This window comes from Pogona vitticeps, chromosome 2 (assembly GCF_051106095.1).
Source record: "Pogona vitticeps strain Pit_001003342236 chromosome 2, PviZW2.1, whole genome shotgun sequence".
In the NCBI taxonomy this organism is placed as follows: Eukaryota; Metazoa; Chordata; class Lepidosauria; order Squamata; family Agamidae; genus Pogona; species Pogona vitticeps.
In genome coordinates, this window is record NC_135784.1 from 180,019,189 (window position 1) to 180,045,367 (window position 26,179).

At 44.0% G+C, this 26,179-nt stretch overlaps 3 protein-coding genes across 5 annotated transcripts in view; 2 read left to right on the forward strand and 1 right to left on the reverse strand.

Moving 5' to 3' along the window:
* Window positions 1–1,994: 1,994 nt before the first annotated feature.
* HSD17B10 (hydroxysteroid 17-beta dehydrogenase 10) lies at window positions 1,995–8,164 on the forward strand. Its single transcript, XM_020812070.3, has 6 exons — window positions 1,995–2,163; window positions 3,001–3,165; window positions 3,262–3,426; window positions 4,177–4,305; window positions 6,474–6,582; window positions 7,665–8,164. Exons 1-6 carry the CDS (start codon window positions 2,137–2,139, stop codon window positions 7,853–7,855), a joined length of 786 nt encoding a protein of 261 aa, XP_020667729.3. The 5' UTR covers window positions 1,995–2,136; the 3' UTR covers window positions 7,856–8,164.
* RIBC1 (RIB43A domain with coiled-coils 1) lies at window positions 8,149–18,613 on the reverse strand. Of its 3 annotated transcripts, none has more exons than XM_020812065.3 (8): window positions 18,485–18,613; window positions 16,703–16,832; window positions 15,203–15,284; window positions 13,526–13,867; window positions 12,320–12,438; window positions 11,810–12,037; window positions 10,264–10,430; window positions 8,149–9,049 (listed from the first exon to the last, which is right to left on the reverse strand). In XM_020812065.3, the coding sequence occupies exons 2-8, from the start codon at window positions 16,817–16,819 to the stop codon at window positions 8,968–8,970; spliced, it is 1,137 nt and encodes a 378-aa protein (XP_020667724.3). In that variant the 5' UTR covers window positions 16,820–16,832; window positions 18,485–18,613; the 3' UTR covers window positions 8,149–8,967. The 3 variants fall into 3 exon arrangements, with proteins under 3 accessions (XP_020667724.3, XP_020667725.3, XP_072847589.2); XM_020812066.3 differs by having other exon boundaries at window positions 16,703–16,826; window positions 18,485–18,576; XM_072991488.2 differs by lacking the exon at window positions 11,810–12,037.
* A 217-nt stretch (window positions 18,614–18,830) lies between these two features.
* SMC1A (structural maintenance of chromosomes 1A) overlaps window positions 18,831–26,179 on the forward strand; it is a 28,233-nt gene continuing 20,884 nt past the window's right edge. The window contains exons 1-4 of the mRNA XM_020812071.3: window positions 18,831–19,131; window positions 20,189–20,377; window positions 22,037–22,149; window positions 23,767–23,970. Of these exons, the coding sequence (XP_020667730.2) occupies window positions 19,023–19,131; window positions 20,189–20,377; window positions 22,037–22,149; window positions 23,767–23,970 (615 nt within the window). The 5' untranslated portion in view covers window positions 18,831–19,022. The remainder of the gene's footprint in view (window positions 19,132–20,188; window positions 20,378–22,036; window positions 22,150–23,766; window positions 23,971–26,179) is intronic.

Genomic DNA, 26,179 nt, shown 5'->3' on the forward strand with positions numbered 1-26,179 from the left:
GGGAGCAGGTGGAGACTGAGAAATTCTAAAAAAGCACAGGAGGAAGAACGAGGTTGTAGATACATTAGAGGGGTACATACTTTGTTTGGCACTTTTTTCCTTCATTACCCCTATAATCTCTGGAATATAGTCAGATTTGGAGCTTTTGTTATAAGAACTTTATGGGGAAAAGCTGCCACAGTGCAATGAAGGGCTCTTTTACTCCTTAAACTCTTAACTTCTAGCTTCTTTTGAGACTTTAAGAAGCAGATTGTGGACCTGGATTGTGGACTGGAAAAAAGTGTGCAGAAGGTGCCATTGTGTTCTTCTGCACTGCAGCTCAAAGTCCTATTTTCAACACACATGTTCTGCATAATCTGTCTAGGACTTAAAACTAGGATTCTCAGAAATCTGTGCATTAGATATGTGTAAACTGCACAGAACTGCAGAATACCAATAGATTTGGCCGCTGTTGAGGCAAATCATTTATGCAACATCATTTTGTCAAGAGTATACATTGAAAGCACCCAAATGTGCCATGGCTGCTGCAAAATATTGTTTTTCATTTGTTATGATTAAAAGGCCTGTATTCAGGTACATTTCTGTTTGCCAGCAGCTACAGAAAACAAAAGTGCTTTAATTCAACATACTCAATGAAATAGATGATACTGTCACTTACAATGTAGACACCAGGATCATACATTTGAATCTCATCTACATGAAAAAGAGGGTGAAAATGTAACACTAGAAATTGAGTGATACAGTCCTGAAAGGGCTGGTCCATGATTTTATTTTTAAAATAATTTTTAGAATGCCTAAATTGGTACATGGAAACACTAGCTCGACTATAAAGCACAGCAACCCAGGAATACTGTTTGAAAAACCTCAGCAACTCAGTCACCTAGAAACTGAACTGTAGGAATTTCTCCCCAGCCTCCACATCCAGAAAATGTATGTTACGTATGAATTTGATGCTCCTATTTTGGAGACTCAAAAGAAGACTCAGTTTTTTTCAATTTACTACCTGAACTGGTCTGTCAGCTAGTGTTGATATTATAGAGGCCATGCTTTTGAAAATATGTCTGATTAGCATGGTACTGTAAAGTTAGAGACCAGCCTTACAACAGCACACGAACGTTTACTAGAAGATTGTGTTCTGTTATTGATCACACATGGGAATTTCAACTTGATTTGCTTGCCAAGTCAAAAGTATGCATGGAAATTCTCAGGCTGAGCAACTGAAATTCATTACTTCGTAATGTGGAGACTTGATTTCAGAAACAAGTTCCATATGTTGTTATAGTAAAAGTTGCAACTAGTGTAGAATATACTAGTGCACTTCAGGAATGATTAGGTCAGACCTTCAAAATACTGTCAGTAAAGCTATCTGGAAAGGCAACAACAAAGAGCAGGAGAAACTCAACAAAACAAAGTAAAAAGCCCTGGTAAGGGCATTCCAATGGTGACTATACTATACACTACATAGCAACAAGTCTACGTTTACCACCTGCTGGTCTACATTTACCACCTGCTGGATATATGATGGGGCTGTGATTAATCCAGGCTCCCTCATGAATGTGTAAAATCAACTTGCCAGTTATTTCCATGTTAGGTGTGCACCTAAAAGCAACATTATGTTTCTGGCTATGATAAGGTGACAAATACTCCCAATTAGATCTCGTCCCTTAATTACAATATTCGATATGATGTCATGGCTCCCAGCCCTAACCCTATCACTAACTGTAAAATTACTACAAATTAAATGCAAGCCCATGTTTGCATTCTTATAATCCCATTAAAGCTCAAGACCTTTTGCCGTCACCATCCGTTCCGCCTTCCAGGACACTCGCTGGCATCTACCTCATACTTTCCACTTCAAGATACATACACACACAAACAGAGAGAGAGCGAGGGCTCGTCAGCCACTTTTCCCTAACAACCTTCATTCGACACTTAATCTTAGCCAAAAGGCCGAGCATGGTTTTATTCAAAGGAGTGGGACTTACTTCCGCGGAAACACGTGTCGTCCAAGGTCCAGCAGCAACCGCCACACGCTTGCCTCGCCGGCCCCACAACACGAGGGTCCTTCCTTTACTTCCGCCCGCTCTCTTCGGGGAAAGGGGCGGAGCTTGGAGGGAAGGCCTTTCGAGAGGCAACATGGCGGCAGCCTTGAGGAGCGTGAAGGTAAGAAGAAGACGGGAGTGCCAACGTGGTTGCCCCTACGGGACTCGACAGGGGGCAGATGTCCGATTATTAGGCCTGATACCGTTCTAGCGGGGAAGAGGCTGGGTGAGACCACCAGCGCAGACGGATAGAGGGAGGGATCGATTAACTTGGGAGAGACCAATGTTCTCTGAGTAAAGGGGGGGGGGGAAAGCTAGAGAGAGAGAGAGAGAGATTACAGTATTTTATACAGTGAAAAGTAGTTTACCGCCACAAATATATTTCTCAAGAGATATAGAAAGAAAAACTGCTTCCTTCCTTAGGAAACATTTTTAAAGAAGTGTTCGGCTCCTATTAAAAGCAACTTAGTAGGCAGAAATACAACAGGTATAGGCTTTCCCCAACACAGGTGAGCAGCGGCAGATGTTTTATTTGTGTCTGTTGTGCAGCAGGTTGAAATACACGAGTCTGGATGGTTGTACGCGGGGGAATAATATTTCCTGTAGTAAAAAACTTTGATGCTGTTCAAATAATCTAGTAAAGTTACAGCACTTCAAACACATGTATGGCTACCAGTTTCTCCACGTTAACATCAGTGGTGAGGAGAAGATTCACATCTATGTTTCTGTCACTAGACCGTTTGGGACATAAAGAATTGTCAGAAAAAAGGATGGCAGTCCCTGCTTTTGTTAGGAAGTCCTGCTATCCTTTTCAAACGGAGAGAAATCTGGGAACTAGCCTGTATCTGTGTTTCCTTATAAGCCTGTAAGGACTTATATCAGAAGGCTTTTTCTTGTGACTCGCTGTGTTTACATATTAACTTTGGTACTGTGTTTTTCTCCCTCCCCTCTCCCCCAGGGAATGGTTGGCCTGGTGACCGGCGGTGCTTCAGGGCTGGGCCGTGCCACAGTAGAACGGCTGGTGCAACAAGGAGGCAGTGCCGTGCTCCTGGATTTGCCACAGTCTGATGGAGAAAGTGTGGCCAAGGCGTTGGGAGACAGATGTATCTTTGCTCCTGCAGATGTAGGGATCCGAGCGTTTGGGCCCTCTTGCTCCCAGCTGTGGGTGGGAGGCAACATGTAGTGGCTGAGCTGAGTTAATATCTTACTCTCTTTCCAGGTAACTTCTGAGTCAGATGTGAATGCTGCCCTGGCACTGGCACAAGAGAAGTTTGGGCGTGTAGATGTGGCAGTGAACTGTGCTGGGGTTGCAGTAGCTTTCAAGACCTACAATTTAAACAAGAATGTACCTCACATACTAGCGGACTTCCAGAGAGTTGTCAATGTAAGTGGGTGTAAGAGAGCAAAGTAGTCCCATCTGTTCCCTTGTCAGAGGTATAATATTGTATAATATCTGTTCCCTTGTCAGAGATATATCATCGAAAAAATGAACCCTATCACTTTAGTGAGCACTTTTTCCATTCAGGGCTCCAGCCATGTCCTTTTCCAGGTATTTCTTCTTCACCAACCAGTTTTCCTGGGGCTTTAACCCCCTGCCACCATCAGTCAACATTCCACCAAAAATGTACAGTTCTTTGTGGGAGGAATATTCCCTGCTCTGAAATTAAGTGGGTTTTTTTTCTCTGAAAGTTTTTTTTTGTAATTTTTGTAAGTCTTAGATTCTCCCAGATGGATGGTGGCATTTTTGCAACATGAAGATGGGTACTCATGGAACTGCGCTTTGTCTTAGTTTCCTTAAGGGTATACAAACTTACTTTGCTTGAGCTTGTTCACTGTTGTGTAACCCCCGTCTCCATGTCAAAAGGGGTGATGGCAGTAGCTGGAGCCATGGCAGTAATGTCAGAAGTTCTTGTGGTAAACTGGTGGCTGGGTCATCTAGTTCACCAAAGGCAAGCTACATAAGCTTCTCAGGTCCATGTGCTGCCTATGGGTTGACCTATGAAGATGGTGCAAAGGGTGGAAAAGACAGTGTTTGCTTATGTATGCTAGTGGATTGATGTTTTGTTGTCTGGCCCTCTCAGTTGGAAAGGGTGGGGATAGAGCTTCAGTCACTTCATCTGTCTGTGCTTCTCAGGTGAACCTTGTTGGAACGTTCAATGTAATTCGCCTGAGTGCAGGCGAGATGGGGAAGAATAAACCTGATGCAGATGGACACAGGGGAGTGATCATCAACACTGCCAGTGTGGCTGCCTTTGAGGGGCAGGTGAGTTGCACAATTCCTTAGTTATCTGAACTGGTTGGCAGCATCCACTGTATCTATCTTGAACTGAAAACGAATATGTCTGTAATTAGTAGTGTCATTAGAAAATGAGAAAGGTGTGGCAGGAAGCAAGAGCAGAGTGTCTGTGTGAAGGTGGAGCAGGGAAGGATCAGAGATGTGGGGCTTTAGCCACTCCCTTGATACCTTTCTTTTCAGTGGAAGATGTGGTACTGAGGTTTTTAGAACCTTAGAAAGTAACTCTTTGCACTTCGAGCTCAGTAGAAAAGGTCTTCTGTCGTTTCAGTACAATCTCATGAAATACATTGGGCATGGAAACCGTACCAGACTGACATTTTTCTTATTAAATGTTTGATAACTTACAGCTGAATATTCAGTGTTTGTCCTGCAGTGCATCATTCGACCCCTACCAACTATTACTCTACATTATCATGATAAACATACAATGATGAACCAGTCTTTAGTATTAAAATTGGAATGTGTACATTATATGGAGTGCAGTTCATGCTGCCTCAGATTTAACTTCCACTCATGAAGAGTCGCACATGAGTAAACAGCAACTGCTTACTGGGAGTTGTGTCCCGATAAGTATATATAAGATGGCAGTCTTATATACTGAAATGATTAAAATGTAGTTTTAAGAAATTGAAACTCTCTCTTTTGATAGTTCACTGAAAAGGCTAAAATAGACTGGAATGGATTATTTTTTTCTAGAGAACTTCATGTAGAAAGGGTCTTAGGAACAAACTCCATTTCTATTGAGAAATAAGTGACTATGAGAACTTCCTCTGTCTGGACAGAAATGTAAAGGATTATTAATTGTTTTCATATCTTATCCTGTTATGCCAAAAGATCAATTTAATATATTTGCATGTTGAGTTAGCATTCAAAATATAGCATTCTGAATAGATTAAGAATATATCAGGTGTTACTGGGAGTTACAAATTATTGTCTGAAATACAATCTTCCAGTAAGACAATTTGAAATAGCTTTTTGGAAGATCTTTACAACTTAAAAGGCATGTTTAAGCCAGGGGTCCCCAACCCCCAGTCTGTGGCCTGGTGCCAGTCTGTGGGCTTTGCAGGACCGAGCCACAGAGACAGATCTCCTGCCTCCCCATACACAGGCATGGTGAGCGTGGCACGCATGCGTGCGCACCTCCCACTCACCCACGAGCATGCCATGCCCATCCACAAATGTGCCACGACCACCCATGAATGGGGGGGGTGCCCCTGCCCACCCACGCATGGACACACACACACACCCAATTGGTCTGCAGTTCCGAAAAGGTTAGGGACCACTGATTTAAGCTACACAATGGTTGCACTGTGTTATTCTGTAACATGGGCCGTGGCTTTTGTAGCAGCACTTGTGAGATGGACCTAACAGAGTATACACTGCTTTTCTAGCATTTGTGAGAGCACAGCTCCCCCAGGCATCGCTCAGGTTGCTTCTGCATCCTCATTATAGAGTGGCACAGAAGTATTCTGCTCTTATACTTCTGATAGTGATCACCTGGATTTAGGATCACAAGATGCCTTATGTTGAAAGAAATGGGTAAGAAGGAGACTGGGTATCAAAGCTGAAATAATCTAAGGACAGCTAGTCTGTAGGTTTAAAGTAGCCTATGGTTTGTGGAACTCCTGGACAGGAGCAAAAAGACATCTGTGGCATGGAAGCAGACTTTTGTCGTCTTTTCCTAAATAGCACTGCTCAATAAACAAAGAGGCAAACCTACCCCAAGGGATGGGGAAATCATGGAGCTCTGTATGTTCCTTAGTGCAAAACAGGATAGCACCTTCTCATGCTTTGGACTTGATTCATTTCACAAGTGGCAGAAGATGCTGGCCAGCATTAAGCTACCTTTCAAGAACTGCTAGTGGTTCATTAGTCCCAGCGGATTACCTTCTTCCATCTTTGGCTTCACTGTCTCTGCAATTCAGAATGATTGCTCATCTCCCCTTATTTCCTGTAACTGGCTTGACAGCACACAACAATCTGTAATTTAAGAAGCTTTATCTCAGTGCCATGTGCTATTCACACCAGGACTTTCTATGTGTGTTTTGGATAACATTAACTTGTCGCTGTACTAAACAGGGGTACTTTGGTCTACTGTCTTTAAGAAACTAAGCTGTTCAATATTTGTCTTACAGGTTGGTCAGGCTGCTTATTCTGCTTCAAAAGGAGGCATTGTGTCAATGACGCTACCAATTGCCCGGGATCTTGCCCCTATGGGGATCAGAGTTGTCACCATTGCGCCAGGTACCAAAACTGCCCTGAATCTGGGCATTGGAAGACAAGAATAGAACCTTTAAAGAGTTGTCATCAGGTTACAACATCAGACGGCAATGACAGGGCTGGAACATCATGTGCAGTCCACATACATACGTACGTACAGTGGTGCCCCGCATAGCGAGGTTAATCCGTTCCGGATTAACCCTCACTATGCGAAATCGTCACTAAACGGGTAGGGAAAATGTATTGAAACGCATTAAACTTAGTTTAATGCGTTCCCATACCTTTCTTACTTACCCGTTCAGCGAGGATTCCAATTGCCGGCAGCCATTTTCGCGCCTTCGCTAAGCAAGGGCAGGGCGCGAAAACGGCTTCCGGCAGCCATTTCCGGGCTTCCGGCGGCCATTTTGGAACCGCCGATCAGCTGTTCGGCGGCTCCAAAATGGCCGCCGCAATACCCGATCTTTGCAATGCGGGTTTTCCCCATTGCGACAATCGGGTATGTTTCCGTATAGCGATCTCGAAAAAGGGATCGCTATACGGAAACATCGCTATACGGTGCACTCGTTAAGCGAGGCACCACTGTACGTACGTACATGCATACATACATACATACATACATACATACATACATACATACATACATACATACATACATACATACATACATACATAATTTGCTTGTTTAGTTATTGGATTTATATACCGTCAATCTGGCAGCCAAGGCCACTTTGGGCAGTTATATGTATTAGAGAAAGCTGTGCAAATGTTTTCCTATAAAACCCCTTTTTTTCTTACTTTGTATATTTAGTCTTTATTGCTTATTCCTGGTGGAAGGAACATTATTCCATATTTCAACAGGCACTGACTATGAATTTCCAAAGCCTATCTTTGTAGCTATTCATTCTAGAAACTGTGCTCTTAAAATAAAATAAAAATCAATTAAAACTAAGATTCTTAGGACGTTTGAGTGTGCAACTAATAATTCTCTCCATCTGCCAGAAATTGTGGTTTGCATCCAAACCTGTTTGCAGTAAAGTAGGTAGAACCTAGTAGGACAGTCTTTTTTTTTACTGATATCTTCCTCTTTTTCTCCCCCCCCCTTCCAGGGCTGTTTGAAACACCTCTACTGGGGTCACTTCCAGAAAAAGTGCGGACGTTCCTAGCACGGCAGGTACCTTTTCCAAGTCGCCTTGGTAATCCAGCGGAATATGCCCATATGGTGCAATGTATAGTGGAGAACCCTATGCTCAATGGCGAGGTGATCCGACTTGATGGAGCCATCCGAATGCAGCCCTGAACTGCCACACTGATTGGAGAGACCAAAAGTTTGTGTACTCTTCCGCATTATGCAGCACATGTTTGCTCTTACTGGACAACTAATCAAAATACTTTTGAATCTGCTCATGGTTATGAGTCCCTGCACTCGGCTTCCTTCTTCAGAATCAGCAAAGCAAATGATTAATGTCTGGATCTTAAAAGACAAAACAGTTATTGCTATGTCCTGCATGGGGATCAATTGCATATTGCACCAAAATATACAAAGGAAACCCATATGTTATTTGAATATACTGAATAAATTGTGCAAATAAAGAGAATAAAGAAATAATACTTTAGTCCTTGGCAAAAATGAGAGAGGGCAAAGAACACCAAAAATTGATAGCCAGGGAAAGAGCACTTCAGCAGAACGGGAAAGCCCCTGGCCTCCTACAAACCACTTTGAACTCCTCTCTTTCCTCTAGCTTTCAAAGAAGGGACTGAAGTGCACAAAAGCAAAGACAGTTGGTACAGGGTGGCCACAAGCATGGGCAAATGCTATATCTAGAACAGTGGTTCGCCACCTTGTGTCCCCAGATGTTCTTGGACTGCAACTTGCAAAAATTCTGGCCAGTACAGCTAGCGGTGAAGGCTTCTGGGAGTTTTAGTCCAAAAACATCTGGAGACCCAAAGCTGGGAACCACTGGCCTACAATGGCCTCACGGGAGGAGCAGGAAGCCAACTATGATGGTGATCTTCTGATGGTTCTTGTCTGTCACGTGAATGGTAACTGAAGGAGGATTTTCAGAAGTACCCTTCAGGGTTGGTCTGCTGTTACTGAACTGTTAGCACCTGCTCCTTTAAGAAAAGACTATGGATATGCCTTTTAACTTGTCATGTGGCTGAACAATCTTCAGTGCAAGTTCAGTCAAACAGAAAACGGACCCATCAGCTAAAAGGCTTCCAGTGGAATGATCTGGAGCAGTTAAAATGATATTAAGGAACCTAGCCCAAAATGGATTTTGGATTTGTTCATTGGTCCAGGCACATTCTTGTATCTCTGCCTTTCAGACACGAGGGGGCTCCCTTTGCTTGGTTGCAAAATACTTTACTTTGCTCGTGTCAAAAGACTTCCAGCATTCATAGTTCCTTCAGTCAACGGCTGCTAGTGCTAAACTGCAAGTGATACTGGGCTGTGGGTGCATTGGTGTAAACCTCTTTTTCCATATAGTGTAAGCTGTAAAACAGACAAGGCATATTGATTAGTTATGTAAATACAGTATGGTGTATATTTTTCACTTCTGTTAAGAGTGAGCCCAGCATTTTTCAGTGAGAGGATTAGGGATGGGGAAATCTATCGGTTTCACTTAATACAAACACGCAAGATTTTTTACTTCTTCTTTCAGTCCTGAGAATGTGATCTGTGACTTTTGATAAGACTCTCTAAAATGAATAGGAGTGAAATTCTCTCCCATTCAAAGGCAGTAAGGCTTCACTGTTCTCAGCAGAGAATATAATGAGTCTATTTGAAGGAGGTTGTGATAACCCTAATTCAATAGTGACATGATGGACTACATAGGGGATCAGGTTTAAGAGTTAAGCACAAGCCCCTAGGCCTGGATAGATGAATTTGTCAATTTTGCTTTCTCCCACATTCTTTTTTTAAAAAAATTCACATTCTTTTCATCCTCAATGTGAAGAAATGGGCAAATTTTGATTGTCATTTTCAAAAATAGAGCAACATGACATCATCCATCTTTTGGTAGAACGTTACCTAGGAACATAATAGCTATCAGTGTACGCGCAATGTACTACTTTCTCGTTAGATAGCTACAGAAGTCCCCATTCTTCTGGAAAGGTTGTCTGTCTAAAAAGAGTTGCCTCCAGGACAATCCAAATTAAATGCATAATCACAACAACCATGGTCCAAACAGATGTCTAAAGTATATCCATATGGAGCTTTTCTACCTCCCTTGGCTCCCCCTGTTCTAGCACTCAGATGCTTCCTGTGGTTGTCAGACTATTTTAGTGTTAAGAGTCTAGTGGCATTCCCTTATTGCTGGGCAGTATCCTGTTCTGTAGCTCTGCCATCAGCGACATCACAAGCAGTGACAGACTGCCAATAATTAAATGGTTCTTTTAATTCCTTAGGTTACATGCAATTCACACACAGTGAGATGAAGTCATACACAACTCTGATTCAGAGAACTCTAATTAGCAGCAATTTGCCACTGTGAGTACAGTAATGTCACTCCTGCTGGGGATACAGAACAGGATATTAACCAACATGGGGAGTTCTTTTACAAGACTCCTTCAATAAAAGGAGAATGACCACTAGATCACATTAGTCTCCCGCTCCACCGCCCTCCCATCTACCGAAATTCCTCAGACTGGGGCAAGTGTCCCACCTGCCACATGGGCAGAGTTGCCTTGCGCCCCATGGCTACTCACTTCGACTTCTGTGCTTCTGCCAGCTCCTTATTATAGGCATCCAAGCCCATCCTCAGCCGTCGGCGGAAATTTTGTTCCTCTTCTTCCACCACCATGGCAGCACGGGCAGCCAGTTCCTGCTGCCGACCCCACTCAGCCTCCCGCTGGCGCTCTGCTTCCCGCATCCTCTAGGGGAACCAAGAGGCACAAGGCCCTTGAGAAAGTGGTACAGGGTAGACGTTCCAAATGGGAGCTCTTCTGTTCAAATATCAGCTTTGCTAGAAACATACACAAGGGCCACAAAACAAACTACTGGGCTCACTGCCTTTGTCTTACTCCTCGCATTTGAACACAGAGTTCATACTGGACTACCTTGCAAGACGTTTGTGAGCGATTACTGAGATAATAGGTATATTGGTATGGGTAATATACAGCTTAAGAATTGCAGACAGATTTTGGTTATTTTTTTCAGTGCTCAAGTCCTCCCACATTCCACAAATTTCTGTTTGTTGGGGATGATTTCCTCATAATTCCTTTGTACCTTCTAGGAAGCAGAGAAGGTAATTTTGTCATTTCTCACAGGCTCCGATACCCTACCTACAGTACACCTTTTAGATTTTTTTTTTAACAAAAATGACCACTAGAGGGTGAGTGGGCTTTTCAGGGAAAACCCTCCTAATTCTTTTTAATTGAAGCCATTTGTTTTCCCCAAAATAAAAATAATTAGAAAATTACTTGTGCAGATCAGCTTCTTTGAGCACACCTCACCATTTTACCTGACCCCTTAGGAACGCAGAAAATATGAAACATGGCCCTTAGTCCTGCTGAGATTGCCCACCCTTCCCCTCATGTAGTATTCTGAAGGCTTCAACTGTGCTTTGCAGCTGCAGAGTATTCTTGCAATAATATTCCAGCTATCCATGAGTTTATCCATTGCTAACAATGCGTGTAACCAGCAGGAAGAAATACCAGCAAAAATCTCAGAGGGCAGGAAAGGTTATTGAATCTACAGAACAACCAAGGGTAGCCTTTTCATTACTGGGAGGAGGGTATGCTTCATGTTCCAGAGTGGTGATTAATCAACATACGTACGCCTTGGGTTTTGCAAGCTGAAGACCTAGTGCCCCAATGAATTCCTGGCTTCACTTTGTCCGCCCCTGAGGCTAATGTGACAGGTCCTCTCTGCATAATTAGTTCATGTCTTTGGCAACAAAGTTCAATTGTTCTGCTGGCATTATGCTGGCAATGGAGACACATTGGGAGGGATGGTCCTGCTGGCCCCATCCAAACACTGGCTTGATCTCTGCCTACTATTGGCAGGCCGCTCCCAACATACTGCCTCTGAGTCAGTACAGTCCTCCTCAGGTAAAAAGGTCCCCAACCTTGCTGGACAGGCAACAAATTGCTGGCCAGTTAGTCTGGCCAAGGATGATAAGAGCCCATCTTGGGCACCCTCTTGGAAAATGCAGTCAGTGCCATTAAGGCATGTCTACTCCTTTCACTAGTATTTCTTTCTGAGCAACCCAACGTGTTCTTTTCCATCCTCTCAGTGGTCAGTACCACTTACCTGGTTCTCCTTGCATTGCTGTTCCTGCATCTTCAGCACAGCCTCCACTTCTGCAGTGCTCATCCCCTTCCACTGGCTGACGATCACCCGCTGCGGCCCCATCAGACTTTTGGCTGTGTCTGGATTTTCTGTCAGGAAGTTGCTGGTCAGGTGATTGTGGATTTCTGCATTGTTATTGTCCTGCTCCCGCTGCTGGGCTAGGCGCTGCTGCTCAGCAACCTCTGCAGCCTGGCTTGGACCAAGAAAAGAGATGAGGCAGAGTTCTCCCTCTCCAGACCGACAGTTGGCTTCAGCATAGAGGCTTGGGGCCAGCTGCAAAGTCCCAGGGCACCCCCCGGAAGAAGGAAATAGTAAAAACAGGTGTGTGTGTTTGTTATCTGCAAAACCATGACAAAGGTTTGCCATGAATCAGAAACTACGTGATGGCACACAGTTATTATAGTGCTGGACAGGCTCATGTCTGTTTCTAGGCAGGTCTCAGAAGAGGTGGCTAACAGAAAGTGGTGGTACCTGGGCTCGGTTGAAGTCTGCAATGGCCATGGCTTTGGCCCTGCGACATTCCTCCTCTAATCGTGCCAACTCTAGAGCTTGCAGATCCAGCTCTATTCTCTTTTTGTCATCCAGGATATCTGCAAGGAAAACAATGCAACTGCAAATATAGCCAAGTGTTCATCTGGCAGGCAATCAAGTCAACAGGACTCCTAACCCCAAAACCAAACCTTTCCCATTGTTGGCACCAACACAGAAGTCTCAAAGGCAACACAGCCTCACCATCACCCCAGGCCACATCTAATAATAATACGCCATCAAGTCAATTTTGACTTACGGCGCGTCTCTTCGAGGTTATCTAGGTAGCAAGTACAGTGGTGCCTCGCACAACGAGTGCCTCACACAACGATGAATTCACATAACGATGTCTTTTTCTGATCAATTTGCTGCCTCACACAGCGATGTTTCCTATGGGGGATTTTCACATAACGATGTCCCTTTTCCCTCATTTAAAAGTGCCTTAAACTGTTAGGAAACTGTTTTAAATGCTTGGCATCGATAGTCCAGCTTGTGAAAGGTATGCAAACTTAATTTGGTGTTGTTCTGAGTCTTTGTTTATTTTTGCTGATTTTTTGTTTTCTCCATTGAAATGTATTGGACGGACCATCCAATACATTTCAATGAGGAAAAATAAAAAAATCAGCAAAAATGAACGAAGACTCAGAACAACACCAAATTAAGTTTGCATACCTTTCACAAGCTGGACTATCGATGCCAAGCATTTAAAACAGGTTTCAAACAGTTTAAGGCACTTTTAAATGAGGGAAAAGAGACATCTGAATGCCATTGAAATGTATTGAGTCGGCTTCAATACATTCCAATATAGGAAACATTGTTTCACTCAACGATGTTTCCTATGGGGATTTTCACTGAACGATGGCAATCCGTTCCAATTGGAACGGATTAACCGGTTTTCAATGCATTCCTATGGGAAATGGTGCTTCACAGAACGATGTTTTCACACAACGTTGATTTTTTTGGAACCAATTAACATCGTTGTGTGAGGCACCACTGTACTCAGAAGTAGCTTCACGTTCCCATCTTCTGGGGGCACCCTGGGACCAAGCAGCTTGCCCAGGGCCTCACAGGCTGGCTCTACTCACAGGAGAAGCACAGTCGAGAATTGAACTCCCAATACCGGACTCTGCAGACAGATACTTAACATACCGGCATATTTTTGGTTAGCAAGGCCCTTTTTCCGTTCAGTTGTCTGCAGTTCCAGGACACGTTTGTTTTGCTCCTTCTGGAGCTTGCGCTGGGCAGCATTCAAGTCTTCACCAGCAAAGCGCTGCATGCTAGAAGGTCCACAGCGAGGGTCATCATCACTCACACGGGCAGGAACCCCTTTACGGATGGCCTCAGGGTTGTGGATGTCCCACTCGCGGCTCATGAAAGGCTGCTGCTCCTGCTTCCAGAATTCCACCACTGCCTGGTTGAGTTGTTTTTTGCGCTGGCGCTCCTCTTCCTCCAGCATCTGTGCAATCTTATCACATTGTACCCTGTCTGCGTCTATAGAAAAAAGAGCACAGTGGCACAAGTGTGCATCCCTTTCTCAAACAATATGTTCTCTCGGGGCAGCACACAGGTAAACTTCTGTGCTATAAGAACAGAAAGAACTGGACACATACACAAATGCCAAATATTTTGCAACACGTAAGAATTTGATCAATTAAGCAAAATCTGCATGATTGTCTTGTTTTGCATAGTTTGGCAGTTTCTGCCATCTTTGGTTGCTTCTCCACTAGCTATATATTCTGAAATTGTACCTTCTGTTTATTTATGTTTACAGAGATTGACAGAGATTCTAGAAGAATTTACTGGCAAATTACAGCATTCTACACCAGAATCCTATTTACTGTATTTCCATTGTGGGGACACTTTTTAGGGCAGAAAAGCAAGATGCAAATATTTATTTATTTATTTATCTATAATATTTTTACCCCACCTTTCCCCTTAAAAAGACCCAAGGTGGCTTACATCATTGAAAGACAATACTAAAGCTAACAGTGAATAGATGAATCCTAAGGATCATACAAATGCTATACAAAAAAACATGAGGAACACCAAAACACAATTGAAGCAGTAAAATACAACAATCCATTCAAAATACTGTACTCAATAGTATTACAAACGAATAAGAGCTGATAGTATATATGAAGAAAAATGGCTTTCTACTGCCACATGAGAGCAATTTTGCTATGTTTTGAGGGGGTGCTAGTATTCCTCATGTGTCCCCATGGCTCCCATTTTTTAAGATATATTGACCAATAGAGAATAAAAGAGTGGTTGTTCTGGGTTTTTCGGGGTCTTTGGCATGTTCTGAAGGTTGTTCTTCCTGACGTTTCACCAGTCTCTGTGGCCGGCATCTTCAGAGGACCACAACCTAAAATATTCCTCCTCTTAGCAGTAGAAAAATAAGATTAGCCCTTAAGAAGCAGAGCCATCTGGATGTTGCTAGATGTCAACTCTTGTCAGCCATGGCCCTCCCAGCCAATTGTAAAGAATGCCAGGAGTGGTAGTGCAGCAACTGCTGAAGGCCATCCTGACCCTCCTTTAAAACATGCACACCCTGCGAATTATTTAAAAGGTCTGAAGAGGAAAGATAATAAAGATGGCAGGTCACCTTCTACAAAGGCTAAAAGGCCACCACAAAGAAGGCCACTACTTCACTTGAATCCCTGTGATGGAAAGCAGTGCATTTCAAACTTCCTTCTTTCGAAGAGTATGTGACCAATCCTTGTGGGCCTTGAGTTGCGCGACAGCGGTGCTATAGATTGGCTAATCTTTCAGATCAGCACTGTGGGCCAAATCTGGGGAAAGAGGGAAAGGGAGCAGAAATCTTACCAAAAGCTTCATCCCTTTCTTTCTCTGCGTTTTCTCGGAGTTTCCGCTCTTCCACCTGGCCTTTCAAGCCTTCAACATCCACCTTGAGTAGGGGGAAGAGACATCAATGACAATCCAGATTCAAAAACACATGGTGAGGGCTTCTCAGAGGAACACAGTTCATCAACTGAAACATGAGATCCCTGAAGTCTGCCCTCTCACCTCTCCCAAGCCCTGAGTAGGAACAAAGGAGACTGTGTCTTAGAACCTAAATTCAAAATGGCATAAAATCTCCTCTCTCTTCTATCTCCCGGTGGCTCAGAATATAAAGCTTTTGATAGGAGAACCTATTACTCAGAGTGTGTGTTCCTGCTCTTGGTCCAGTTTTGCAAGTCTCTTGTTTATTGCTGGACTCAAGTCAAAGTGCAGATGGCCACCTTTAAAGTCCTAATGGCTGAGGACAATAGAAATAAAAAGACTGCTTCCTAATATCTTTACTTGCCAGCTCTCTCAGGTCATTTGGGCCTATTCGGGTCTCGTGGCCACCTGAAATTTAGTTGGGAAACTGTAGGGCCTATCCTTGTCCAGTTTCCAGTTACCAATGATATATTGTATTTTTATCTCTTGTCTGCCATGTTGTTTTGGTTTTTTTTTGAATGATGAATTTCAGTATTTTTAATTTTTTTATTATTAACTGTTTCTAATACAAGGCATCTTGAGTGGCAGAAAAGCAGGATGCAAAGTTTTTTAGTAGATAAAGATTGCCAGTTAAAATGCCATCATAGACTGCATGCTTTTATTACAGCGAAAAGGATGACATATGTAGAATTGGGAGGACAATTCTTAAACATTGTTTAATGGTAGACAAACCCAGAATCAAATAATTATGTTCACAGTTGTTTATATTCCAGCATGCACCCGAGTTCAGTGTCCCAGCTTCTCCAAAAAATATTTAACCGCTACCCTCCCAAATGGTATTTTGGGGTTCAGGTTTAAATTTCTGCCATACATACCTAATACATAACTCAGGTTGTTGTCTACAACCTGAACTATAGGTGCTCCTGAGGAATAATCACGTGATCTATCCTATGAATCACAGACACAGGGATTTGGTGGAAATTACCGTATATGTTTGAGCAATAGCTCCCAGAAGCCTCAATTCAGCATGCTTCCTACTTCTCTGGGAGTTATAGGCCAAAATAATAACTTCCCTAAATTCTGAGAATGTGGAATCCAGAAAGTGAGGAACCCCATCTTTCATTCATAATCCTTTAGCCCTCCAGCTCCTTTGGGAAGAAAGATTAGCCTAAATCCATCTCTCCCAATGCATCTTAATGAACAAGCTGAAAGGGAAACCCTGAGGAATCTCCTCTGGAAAAGGACATTCTTATTGAAGATAATCTGTATGCAAAGATTGCTTCCTGCAGCTGCTCCTGCTCAATGGGACTCCCTTCCAGAGCTTCTGACCAAAGAAGCCCTTATCCAAAACCCAACACACAGCTCCACAGCCCTCTGTCTCACCCCCATTGTGCGGTAGCGAGTGTTAAAGATGCGGCTCTGTCTTTGCTTCTCTCGGTTCCTGCGGGCTTCGATGGCAGCTGCCTCTTTTACATCGGTCTGAAGGTCCACTTTATACATTTTCCACCTGTAACTGAGTAATGTTTTTGTGTGTGTGAGGGAAAAGGAGAGGCTTTCAAAAAGATGTTCCAGTTCCTATCCCATTTGCTCACTAAGCTGATGCCACTCCCTACTAATTGCTAAGAACAGACACTTGGCTAGAGTCTGACTACTCTAAGTCCCCTAGGATCGGTGTGAGGAAAAACTGTTCTCCTGAATTAGATCTGCCAGGATTGTTGGTGACTCCTCTGTCACCAAGGTCAAGAATGGGGAATATGATGTTGAAGTCCCATCAAAGCTAGTCTGCTGTTGAGCCCATAGTGAGAGCTCCCCACCCACAGCTACATCTAAACTGCCTAACCCATGCCAAGGGATTATTGGTATGACCATCTAACAGCAGCTGGCAGACCACATGCTGCCCATCCTGGTCAAGGCAGATTCTGCTTGTAGTCGAGTACCATAAATAAGCAGCACACTGAAGGCATTTAAATATCAACTAGAAAATGAAAAAATAAAGAAATGGAGAATAGTGGGGAAAATTAACCCACTCAGGAGCCCTCTTTATCCCTACTTAAACAAGAAATGTGAGGAACGCAGCCCTTGTTTCCAAGGTAGGGTATGTTTCCTGGAGGCTTTCCTGCATGCCTTGTGTACATGGATAAATTGAGTTTGTTTTTGCTACCTTTGGGATATAAGTGTGGTTGCCTGCAGCCTGTACATTTCCCACAGCTTGCTTACAGAAGGTAAGGACTACATTTGAGGTTGTCTCCACCGTTCTAAATCTACTGTTATCCTTGCCTGATGCAAAGAATACTCCTGTGCCCACACTAAAGGCAAGAGTTGGTCCCTCTTGCTCATTACTGTCCTCAGCACTAAGTGGCAAAAGGTAGCCTTCTTCCCAAGGGCCCACTGGAGAAGGTAAAGCTCAATCTGCAACCTTTGGCAATCAAAGCACCTGCTCTATTAGTACAGTGCTATCAACAACTCTTTTTTGTATTTCACCCTCAACCCCATATAGCAGAAATCTACTGCAAGTTTAATGAAAGTGGTAAAGAAAAAGAAAAATCCCTATTTTCTCCCTCCCTGTAGCCTGAAGGCATTGCAGAAATCCTGCTGGAGCCTTAAAAAGATGAGCTCTTCTGTATGGAGTTGGAGATACTGTACACTGTAATATTTTGGCAAAAAGAAAAGCTGCATAAGATATAGCAGCTTTTCTTTTGAAATGATTGCAATGTTTTGTTACAAGTTTCCACTCCTGAGTAAAAATACATCCTGTATGTATTGCTAATTTATTTCAATTCCACAGAAAGTACTTTTGAGGAAATACACAATGGATCAAAGGCTATAGCCCAGAGATGGAGAATGTGCAGTAGTCTGATTGCTGTTGGACTACAACCCCCATCAGCCCCAGCTAGCTTAACCAATGGCCAGAATAATGAGAGTTGAAGTCAAAGAACACCTGGAGATTTATAGGACCCCATCCGCGTCGTAGCCCTTGGCATGCTTATTCCTGAAAGAAATCCACTGATAAACAAGCGGGCAGCAAATTGAAATTGCAAATAAATTGTGAATAGCTCTGCCCAATCCTCTATCCATCCATCCATCCATCCATCCATCCATCCATCCATCCATCTAATTTAACCTGGATACCAACCGTCCCCCAAACACCCCTTTTCCGGCGCTCACCTTCGAGCTCTGGAAGCGAATGACCACCTCTGTTTGCCTCGTGGTTTCTATGACAACGGACCAGTTCAATCACACTTACTCTCGGAAGGGACGTATTGGCTCTTTCCTACACGTCAATGTATGCAAATTTGGCAGGTGGCAGCCTATCAGCTGAACCGTAAGTTATGGGCGGAACGCCGTTGAATGACACCGTCCCTCTCTAGGCGTTAGAGAGAGGGTAAGAGGGAAGGAGCTTCGTATGCAAAGTTCATCGCGCAAGGGGCGCCCTATCACCAGCCGGTATTTCGGAGGAGGCGGGATGATCACTCCATCGCCCTTAACAGGGAGCAAGGCTGAGCCGCGGCTTGTCATTGGGGTCGTGAGTTGTCGCGAGATTTCCGGGCTCCCGTTCCTGTGGTGGAACGCGGGCTAGAGTGGACGGGTACGGGGGCCCGGAGGACCTGACCGAGGGGGGCTCTGGTGTCCTCTCTGTCTCTCTCTCTGTGTCCCCTGCCGGGCCCCGTAGTTTCCCCCACCCGTTCTTTTCCTTCCCCGCGAAATGGGGTTCCTCAAGCTGATCGAGATCGAGAATTTCAAATCGTACAAGGGGCGGCAAATCATCGGTCCTTTCCGGCGCTTCACGGCCATCATCGGGCCCAATGGATCTGGTACGCGGGGTGGGATGGAGGGGGGGAGGAAGATTCCTGGCAAGGGCGAGGATCCGGCCCTGCATAGATGGGTCCCCTCGACCACCCCTGAGGGGGGGGGGTTGGAGTGAAAATAAGGCCTCGGGACGAGGTGCGCGTTATGGGTCTCTCTGTATGGGTCGCTGTTCTGGAAAGGCGCTCAAGGGTCAGCCCCGCTGCTCTTCGTGGAAAAGATGGAGGGATCCTGTCCCTCAATGGGGGGGGAGAAGCAGGGGGTTCGGCCGGTGCCTAAACAAGGAGAGAGCCTCCCGGTGATAAACGTGTACCCTTGGGCAGCAGACGCTTGTATGCTTAGATGTTTGTTACAAATATATGCTCCTTGCAAGGAGAAACCTAGCATTTCAGGAAGAGGATTGGGCTAGTTTCTTCCTCGTTGATTGTTTTCTCGGTGACCGTTTATTTTTTAAAAGGGAGTGTTTTTGTCATGTGAACTAGTTGTTCACATACTGTAGCAGGAACAGTTAGATGCCCCTTGACTGCCTTGTGAGAAATAGTTTTCTGGCCTACTCTTTAAAGATCTCACTGCTTTGTGAGTCACTGTTTGGTACACACTGATTTAGGTGCAGACAGGTGACAGTTCCGCTAAAGTTCAGGAGGAATTCACTGATTCTAATGAAAAAAGGAAAAAGAGATAGATGCAACACTTCCCTTGGCGGTGGAAAGCTCATGGCTAGGCTGAGAAAATAATGTTTGTTTTGTTAACACTTCTTTGTACCTCAGACAAAGCCCTGTCAGGAAAAGTACCTATATGGTGACAGTACATGTCAGGTGATGCATAATTTTCTAAAAATAGAAAACATAACTCAAGTTGTCTGGGAATTCTTGTGCTGCAAGATATGTTTTTCCTTCACCAGTGTGAGGCATATTTTTTCTTTCCACATTACTGGGTTGAATTCTAGTTTTGAAAAAATAGTATAGTGCAAGGCACAGCTGTTGGTGGGTACAATTACACCTGGGTGGGTGTTACATAGCATTTCTGCAAAAATGTGGTGTGCCTTTCCTCCCCATCTCCATCCAGGCAAATCAAACCTCATGGATGCCATCAGCTTTGTGCTTGGTGAGAAGACCAGTAATCTGAGAGTCAAGACTTTGCGGGATCTAATTCACGGAGCTCCTGTCGGAAAGCCGGCTGCCAACCGGGCATTTGTCAGCATGGTCTACTCTGAAGATGGTGCTGAAGATCGCACTTTTGCAAGGGTCATCGTGGGTAAGCTTTGGGGACAAAGTAGAGAAATCTCCAGGGGGCATCTGATAGAAATGGCACCTTTTAGCAGGCCATGGTTGATACTGGCTTGTATGATGTTTCTAGGAGGTGCCCAGGCCCTTAAATTTGAAACACCTTGGGCCAGATTTATTGATTTTGATTTGATTTATATACCACCCCTGTAATGGAAACACTACTCTGGGTGGTTTAGAAATTAAAACTCAGAACTCCACATGATCCTATATGACAACTCAGTCATATATGGTGGTTGCATAGGCACCAAAGTAAGGCTGTGTGTTTTCCACAAGTGTGAATAGAGAGATATTTTGGAGATTTTCAGCCAGGTTTTTTTTTAATGTTGTAGTCTTACTGTTTTTAGCTTTAAATACTGTATTTTAATGATGTACGCTGCCTTGTGTCCTTTTTAAGGATAAAGGCTTGGTAAAAATATTTAAAATTAAATAATAAAACAACATGCCAAAATGAGTAGGCTAGCTTGGGTACTATGCACCTTGGCATAGGAATGACCTGGAAGATTAGAAGGAACACATTTGCCACATTGCCCCTGGCTGAAAAAAACTTAGTGAGGTGACTTTGTGACCAAGTACTGGATAGTGGTGCCATTTTTGGACACTGCAGGAGAGTCTCGGGAGGAAGAAGAGAAATGCTTTTTGGCTTTAATGCAGGGTTGCATAATGGGGTGGCTGCTTGGGATAGAAGAGGGGGCTCTTTCATGTGCCCACATTACAAGGCATTGTGTGGTTGGAAGGGGCAGGAGGGCTGACATAAGGGAGCTACACGTGGTGGGACTTTCTTAACCTGGAATAAATGTATGGAATATCTTTGGTGGGTTATTGCAGCCCAATTCCTTGTATGTTTAGTCAGAACTGGCTCCCACTGGTTTCAATGGGGCTTATTCCCTCGCAAACGTGCGTCAGATTGCAGTCTTTGTCATCTAGAACAGTGGTTCTTAACCTTGGTTACCCAGGTGTTTTTGGACTGCAAGTCCCAGAAGCCTTCACCACCAGTTGTGCTGGCTGGGGTTTCTGGGAGTTGCAGTTCAAAAACACCTGAGTAACCCAAGGTTAAGAACCACTGATCTAGAACTGAAACTCCTTTTTAAAATCTGGTCAGCAGTTTGTACCTCTTGTATTATCCTTGTGGGAATACCAGCAAAACAGGATTGCCTTGGTGCTTTTCTGCACCATGCTGTATTATCTGACTATAATATTATGATCAGAAACTGGCTGGCTGACACCTGACAAGGCTAGATGCTGTATGTAGCATCTGTAAATGTTAAAGCTGTTCTAAACCAGATGGGCAAAATGTAGGTATTGAGATGTTGTTAGATAGCAGCTCCCAACATCCCTCACTTTCAGCGATGGCGCTAAGACGGATGTAAGTTTCAATCCAGTGATATCTGGAGGTCCACACTTTGCCTTTTCCCGATTTAAACACATCCCATCCTGTCTTTTTGCATTTTGTTGGTGTCCTTTTTTTATAGAAGGCTTCCCATCACCATGTAGTAAAAGTTGTAGAAATATTTGCAACAGTTGCCTTCATAATATAAGTGGATGGAGGCAGGTTGTGAAAGGGAACATGTTGCATTTGGGCTTTTGACCTTATCTGGGTATTGATAAATGTAAAATGTGTGTTTTCTAGGAAGCTCATCAGAATACAAAATAAACAACAAGGTGGTACAGCTGAGCGAATACAGTGAGGAGCTGGAGAAACTGGGCATTCTGATCAAAGCTAGAAACTTCCTGGTCTTCCAGGTAAGCTTGTTTTTCAGATCTGTAGTCAAAAGAAAATAAGTGGAGACTGTCCTTAGACAAAGCAGTACAGAATTAAATTGAATCAAGTGCATGGATATTTCCCTAGTATGAGTTCTCATGGCCAGCTTAACCATAGGTATGGATTGAGATATGGGTGTGTTGAGAAACTAGACTGTAACTCTTCTCTGTCTTAGCCAGAATAGCGATTGTTAAGGAATGCATTGAGTTTAATTTCAACAGCATGTGGAGGGCTACTCAGTCTCCACCCATTTTAAATACTTCTGAAAAGCACATGGCCGTAGTTGCCCCTTAATGCCATTGTGCTGTATGGAAGCAATGTGGATTCCAAGGGGATATCTCAGTGTATGCCTCTAATCCTTCAAGTAGGAAGGCAAGTGTACGTGGGGTTTCTTGCAAAACATTTGCACTGGATGCTGGAGTAGTCCCATGTCTTATAACAAGTGTGCACTGCCCACCACCAGTGAGTCTGAAGGGGCCGATAAAAGTGTCACGTGACTCTTGTGCCTTGGGGATGGTTTTTGCTACTGTCCAGCTGAGCTGGGGCTCTTGCCACAGGCTGGCTGTGAGGAGAGAGCTAAAAGGTCTTGCCTGATCTAACACACTTCCACTTGTTGGTGCCCCCTGTCTGCCAGCTATCCCCCCCCACTGTTTGCTCCATATTAGGAGGATGCAGGATGGGAGGTCTGGCCTCAATATTAGACAACTGATTTAGGTAGCAGTGAATTTGGCTGTGGGCTGTTCCTCAACCAGCTCCTTAAGAGAAGGCAAAAATTTAATTAAAAAAGGTATAAGAGGATTGCACCAATGACATATTTTATGTCTGGATTGCTGGAAATGAACCAAATGTGAGTTTTCTGGCTGTCAAGTCTCCTTCCAGTAGGAATTTCCGCTATCATGAAGTTAGTTTTGGGGAGATCTGAAAGGGCAGCATATTTGTACTTACAGTGGTGCCTCGCTTTACGATTGCCCCGCATTACGATTTCCTCACATTACGACAATCTTTTTGCAATCACAATTGTGATCGCAAAATGATGGTCTGAATGGGCTTTTTTCGCTTTGTGATGATCGGTTCCCTGCTTCGGGAACTGATTCTTCGCAAAACGACTATATTCCTCCAGCTGATCGGCGGTTTCAAAATGGCCACCGGGTAAATAAAATGGCTCCCCGCTGTTTTCTGGGATGGATTCCTCACAAGACAGCCACCGAAAATGGCTGCCCTATGGAGGGGCTTTGCTGGACGGTGAGTTTCCAGCCCATTGGAACGCATTGAAGGGGTTTCAGTGCGTTTCAGTGGGCTTTTTATTTTCGCATTACGATGTTTTTGTTCTACAGCGATTTCGCTGGAACGAATTAACGTAGTAATGTTAGGCACCAGTGTATTTACTTAGTTATTCTTCTCTGTTACTCTTAGTGCTGGGGTTGGAGTTCTGCTTCATGCCTGACATCCGTTAACATTCATTATGACATCCGTTAACATGGTTTAGTTGAGATTTATGGCATGCGCTGCTCCACTTCAGGCAGCGTGTCTGTCTTGGGCTATCCCTGGCAGAGAGTGTGGCAAGATTAGCCTGACACTGACCCCGTCCACTCTCTCAGGGCGCAGTGGAATCCATTGCCATGAAGAACCCCAAGGAACGCACAGCTCTCTTTGAGGAGATCAGTCGCTCAGGGGAGCTGGCCCAGGAGTACGACAAGCGCAAGAAGGAGATGGTCAAGGCTGAAGAGGACACACAGTTCAATTACCACCGCAAGAAGAACATTGCCGCTGAGCGCAAGGAGGCCAAGCAAGAGAAGGAAGAGGTAACATCAGGCTCCCTTCTTCTCCCCAAGTTTGTTCCCTGCATCATCTCCTCTACAGGCTGGAGGTGGCATGGCTTGTTAGTGATAAGGCTTGCTTGGGCCGTGGGGGTGGCATGGGCACATTGGTTATGCCTCAGCAGAATATTTCTGACCGGCTCCAGTTTTCTCCTAGTCCTCCATTTGGTCCTTTTTTTTCCTGAAAAGGATAAATTGCCACTCCTGGAAATTGCTAGGACCAGTGATTCACCTTTGAAATGGATTGCAGCTCCCTCCACGTTCCTATTTTTAAAAAATACCTATTCTCAGAAATGGAAGTGGCTTTCCAATTGTCTCCAGTTTTATGGGGGGCTTTGGTGCTTTTCAGGACAGAAAATTGGTCCCTAGACTCACTGAAACTAGGTGGGTGACAAGCAAAACGTATTGGATATGCCTGTTCACAGTGTGAGAAGCATTTGTCTAGAGCTGTTGCATTTAGAGTCAGAATAGACATGACATCATCCAGTCTCTGGCAGGAGAGGAATGAAAAAGGAGATAATTCATTTTTGAATAAATATATATGAAAGTGATTTACCAGTGGCTCAACAATGTGAGATGCTGCATCTGAAAAATTATTTATAGCAGTTTTTTTGAGAGATGTTACATTGAATGTTAGGAACCACAAAATAGGCTTTCAACCTTCTTAGTTATATAAAATTAATTTATGCAATATAAATAAGATTATTGTCATTTTAATTTTTCATAGGCAAAGATTAACTGGGAACCAAGTTAGACATGTTTATGACATAAAGTTCATTTTGAAGAATAGAACAGGGACTGGGAGTCTGTAGCCTTCCAGGTGTTGCTTAGATTTCCACTTCCAGCATGCCTGAATGTTGACCATGTTGGCTAAATCTCATGGAAACTGGGAGTCCGGCAAGATTGGAACAGCCATGTAGTCCCCACATCTGGTATAGAACGTCTCCCTGTTATTCAGGTGATGTTATTTTTGATAACAGGTTATTTCGCAGTGGCAGACACCCAGTGGTGGTCAAAAACAGCAGTCCAGTTAAGGATGGAATTGTGGTACTGTGTGAATCAACAGCATGTGGCCTGTAGGCCACATTTGCCACCTGCCTGCTTTTGTAGCTCTGTCCCCCCATTAGCAGAAAATGTGCTATTTTCACTTGAAAATGGTCTGTGTTATGAGTATACAGTGGTGCCTCGCTTAACGGGCACTCCGTTTGACGACGAAATCGCTAGACGTCGATGTTTTTGCAATCGCAAAACGATGTTCCCAATGGGGGAATTTCGCTTTGCGATGGTTCCCTACTTCGGGAACCGATCATCGCAAAACAATGATTTTTGGCCAGCTGATCGGCGGTTTCAAAATGGCCGCGGGTAAACAAAATAGCCGCCCGCTCTTTTCTGGCACGGATTCCTTGCTGCACAGGCAGTGAGAATGGCCGCGCTATGGAGGATCTTCGCTGGATGGTGAGTTTCAAGCCCCTAGGAATGCATTAATTGGGTTTTAATGCGTTTCTATGGGCTTTTTAAAATTGCATTACGACGTTTTTGTTTTACAGCAATTTCGCTGGAACGAATTAACGTAATGCGAGGCACCACTGTATACTTTTTTTCTGACCTTAATTGTAATTCTGGAAGGAGTCTGGGAGCACAGCTCTGCTTTAAAATATGGCACGTTATGTGCTTTCAAGTCAGAACTGACTAATAGCGACCCTAATAGAGCTTTCAAGGTAAGTGTGATATTTAAAGAGTGGTGTGATGGAACTAGGGGAACCTTGTGAATCCTTGTCAGAGTTCCCCTATTGAGACCTCCATCTTCAGTAGTCACTCAGCCACATGCCTCTCGCTGATCTTGAGATGGAAGGACTCAGGCAAGCAGACATGGGGAGATGCTACGTAACTTATGTATGACTCTTGACTGAAAATATCTCGCTCCCCAACTTGGTTTGTCCTCATGTATACTTTCCTCCCTGGTTGATTGTTTGCTGTTGCAGTGCTGCCTGTGGTGGTGGAATATTTTCAAAGGAATAAGATGACATTGTGCCCAGTGGGTGTTGGGGTTGGGTGCTTAATGAAATCAAGAGCTGGGTTGGACACAAGGTGAGGTTTGGCTTCTGGTTGAGGAGGGTGTTCACTTTATTCTTGGCTCACGAGGTTCTTTAGGCAAGGCACCTGTGAAACATCGTGGCTTTTCCCTTTTCTCCCA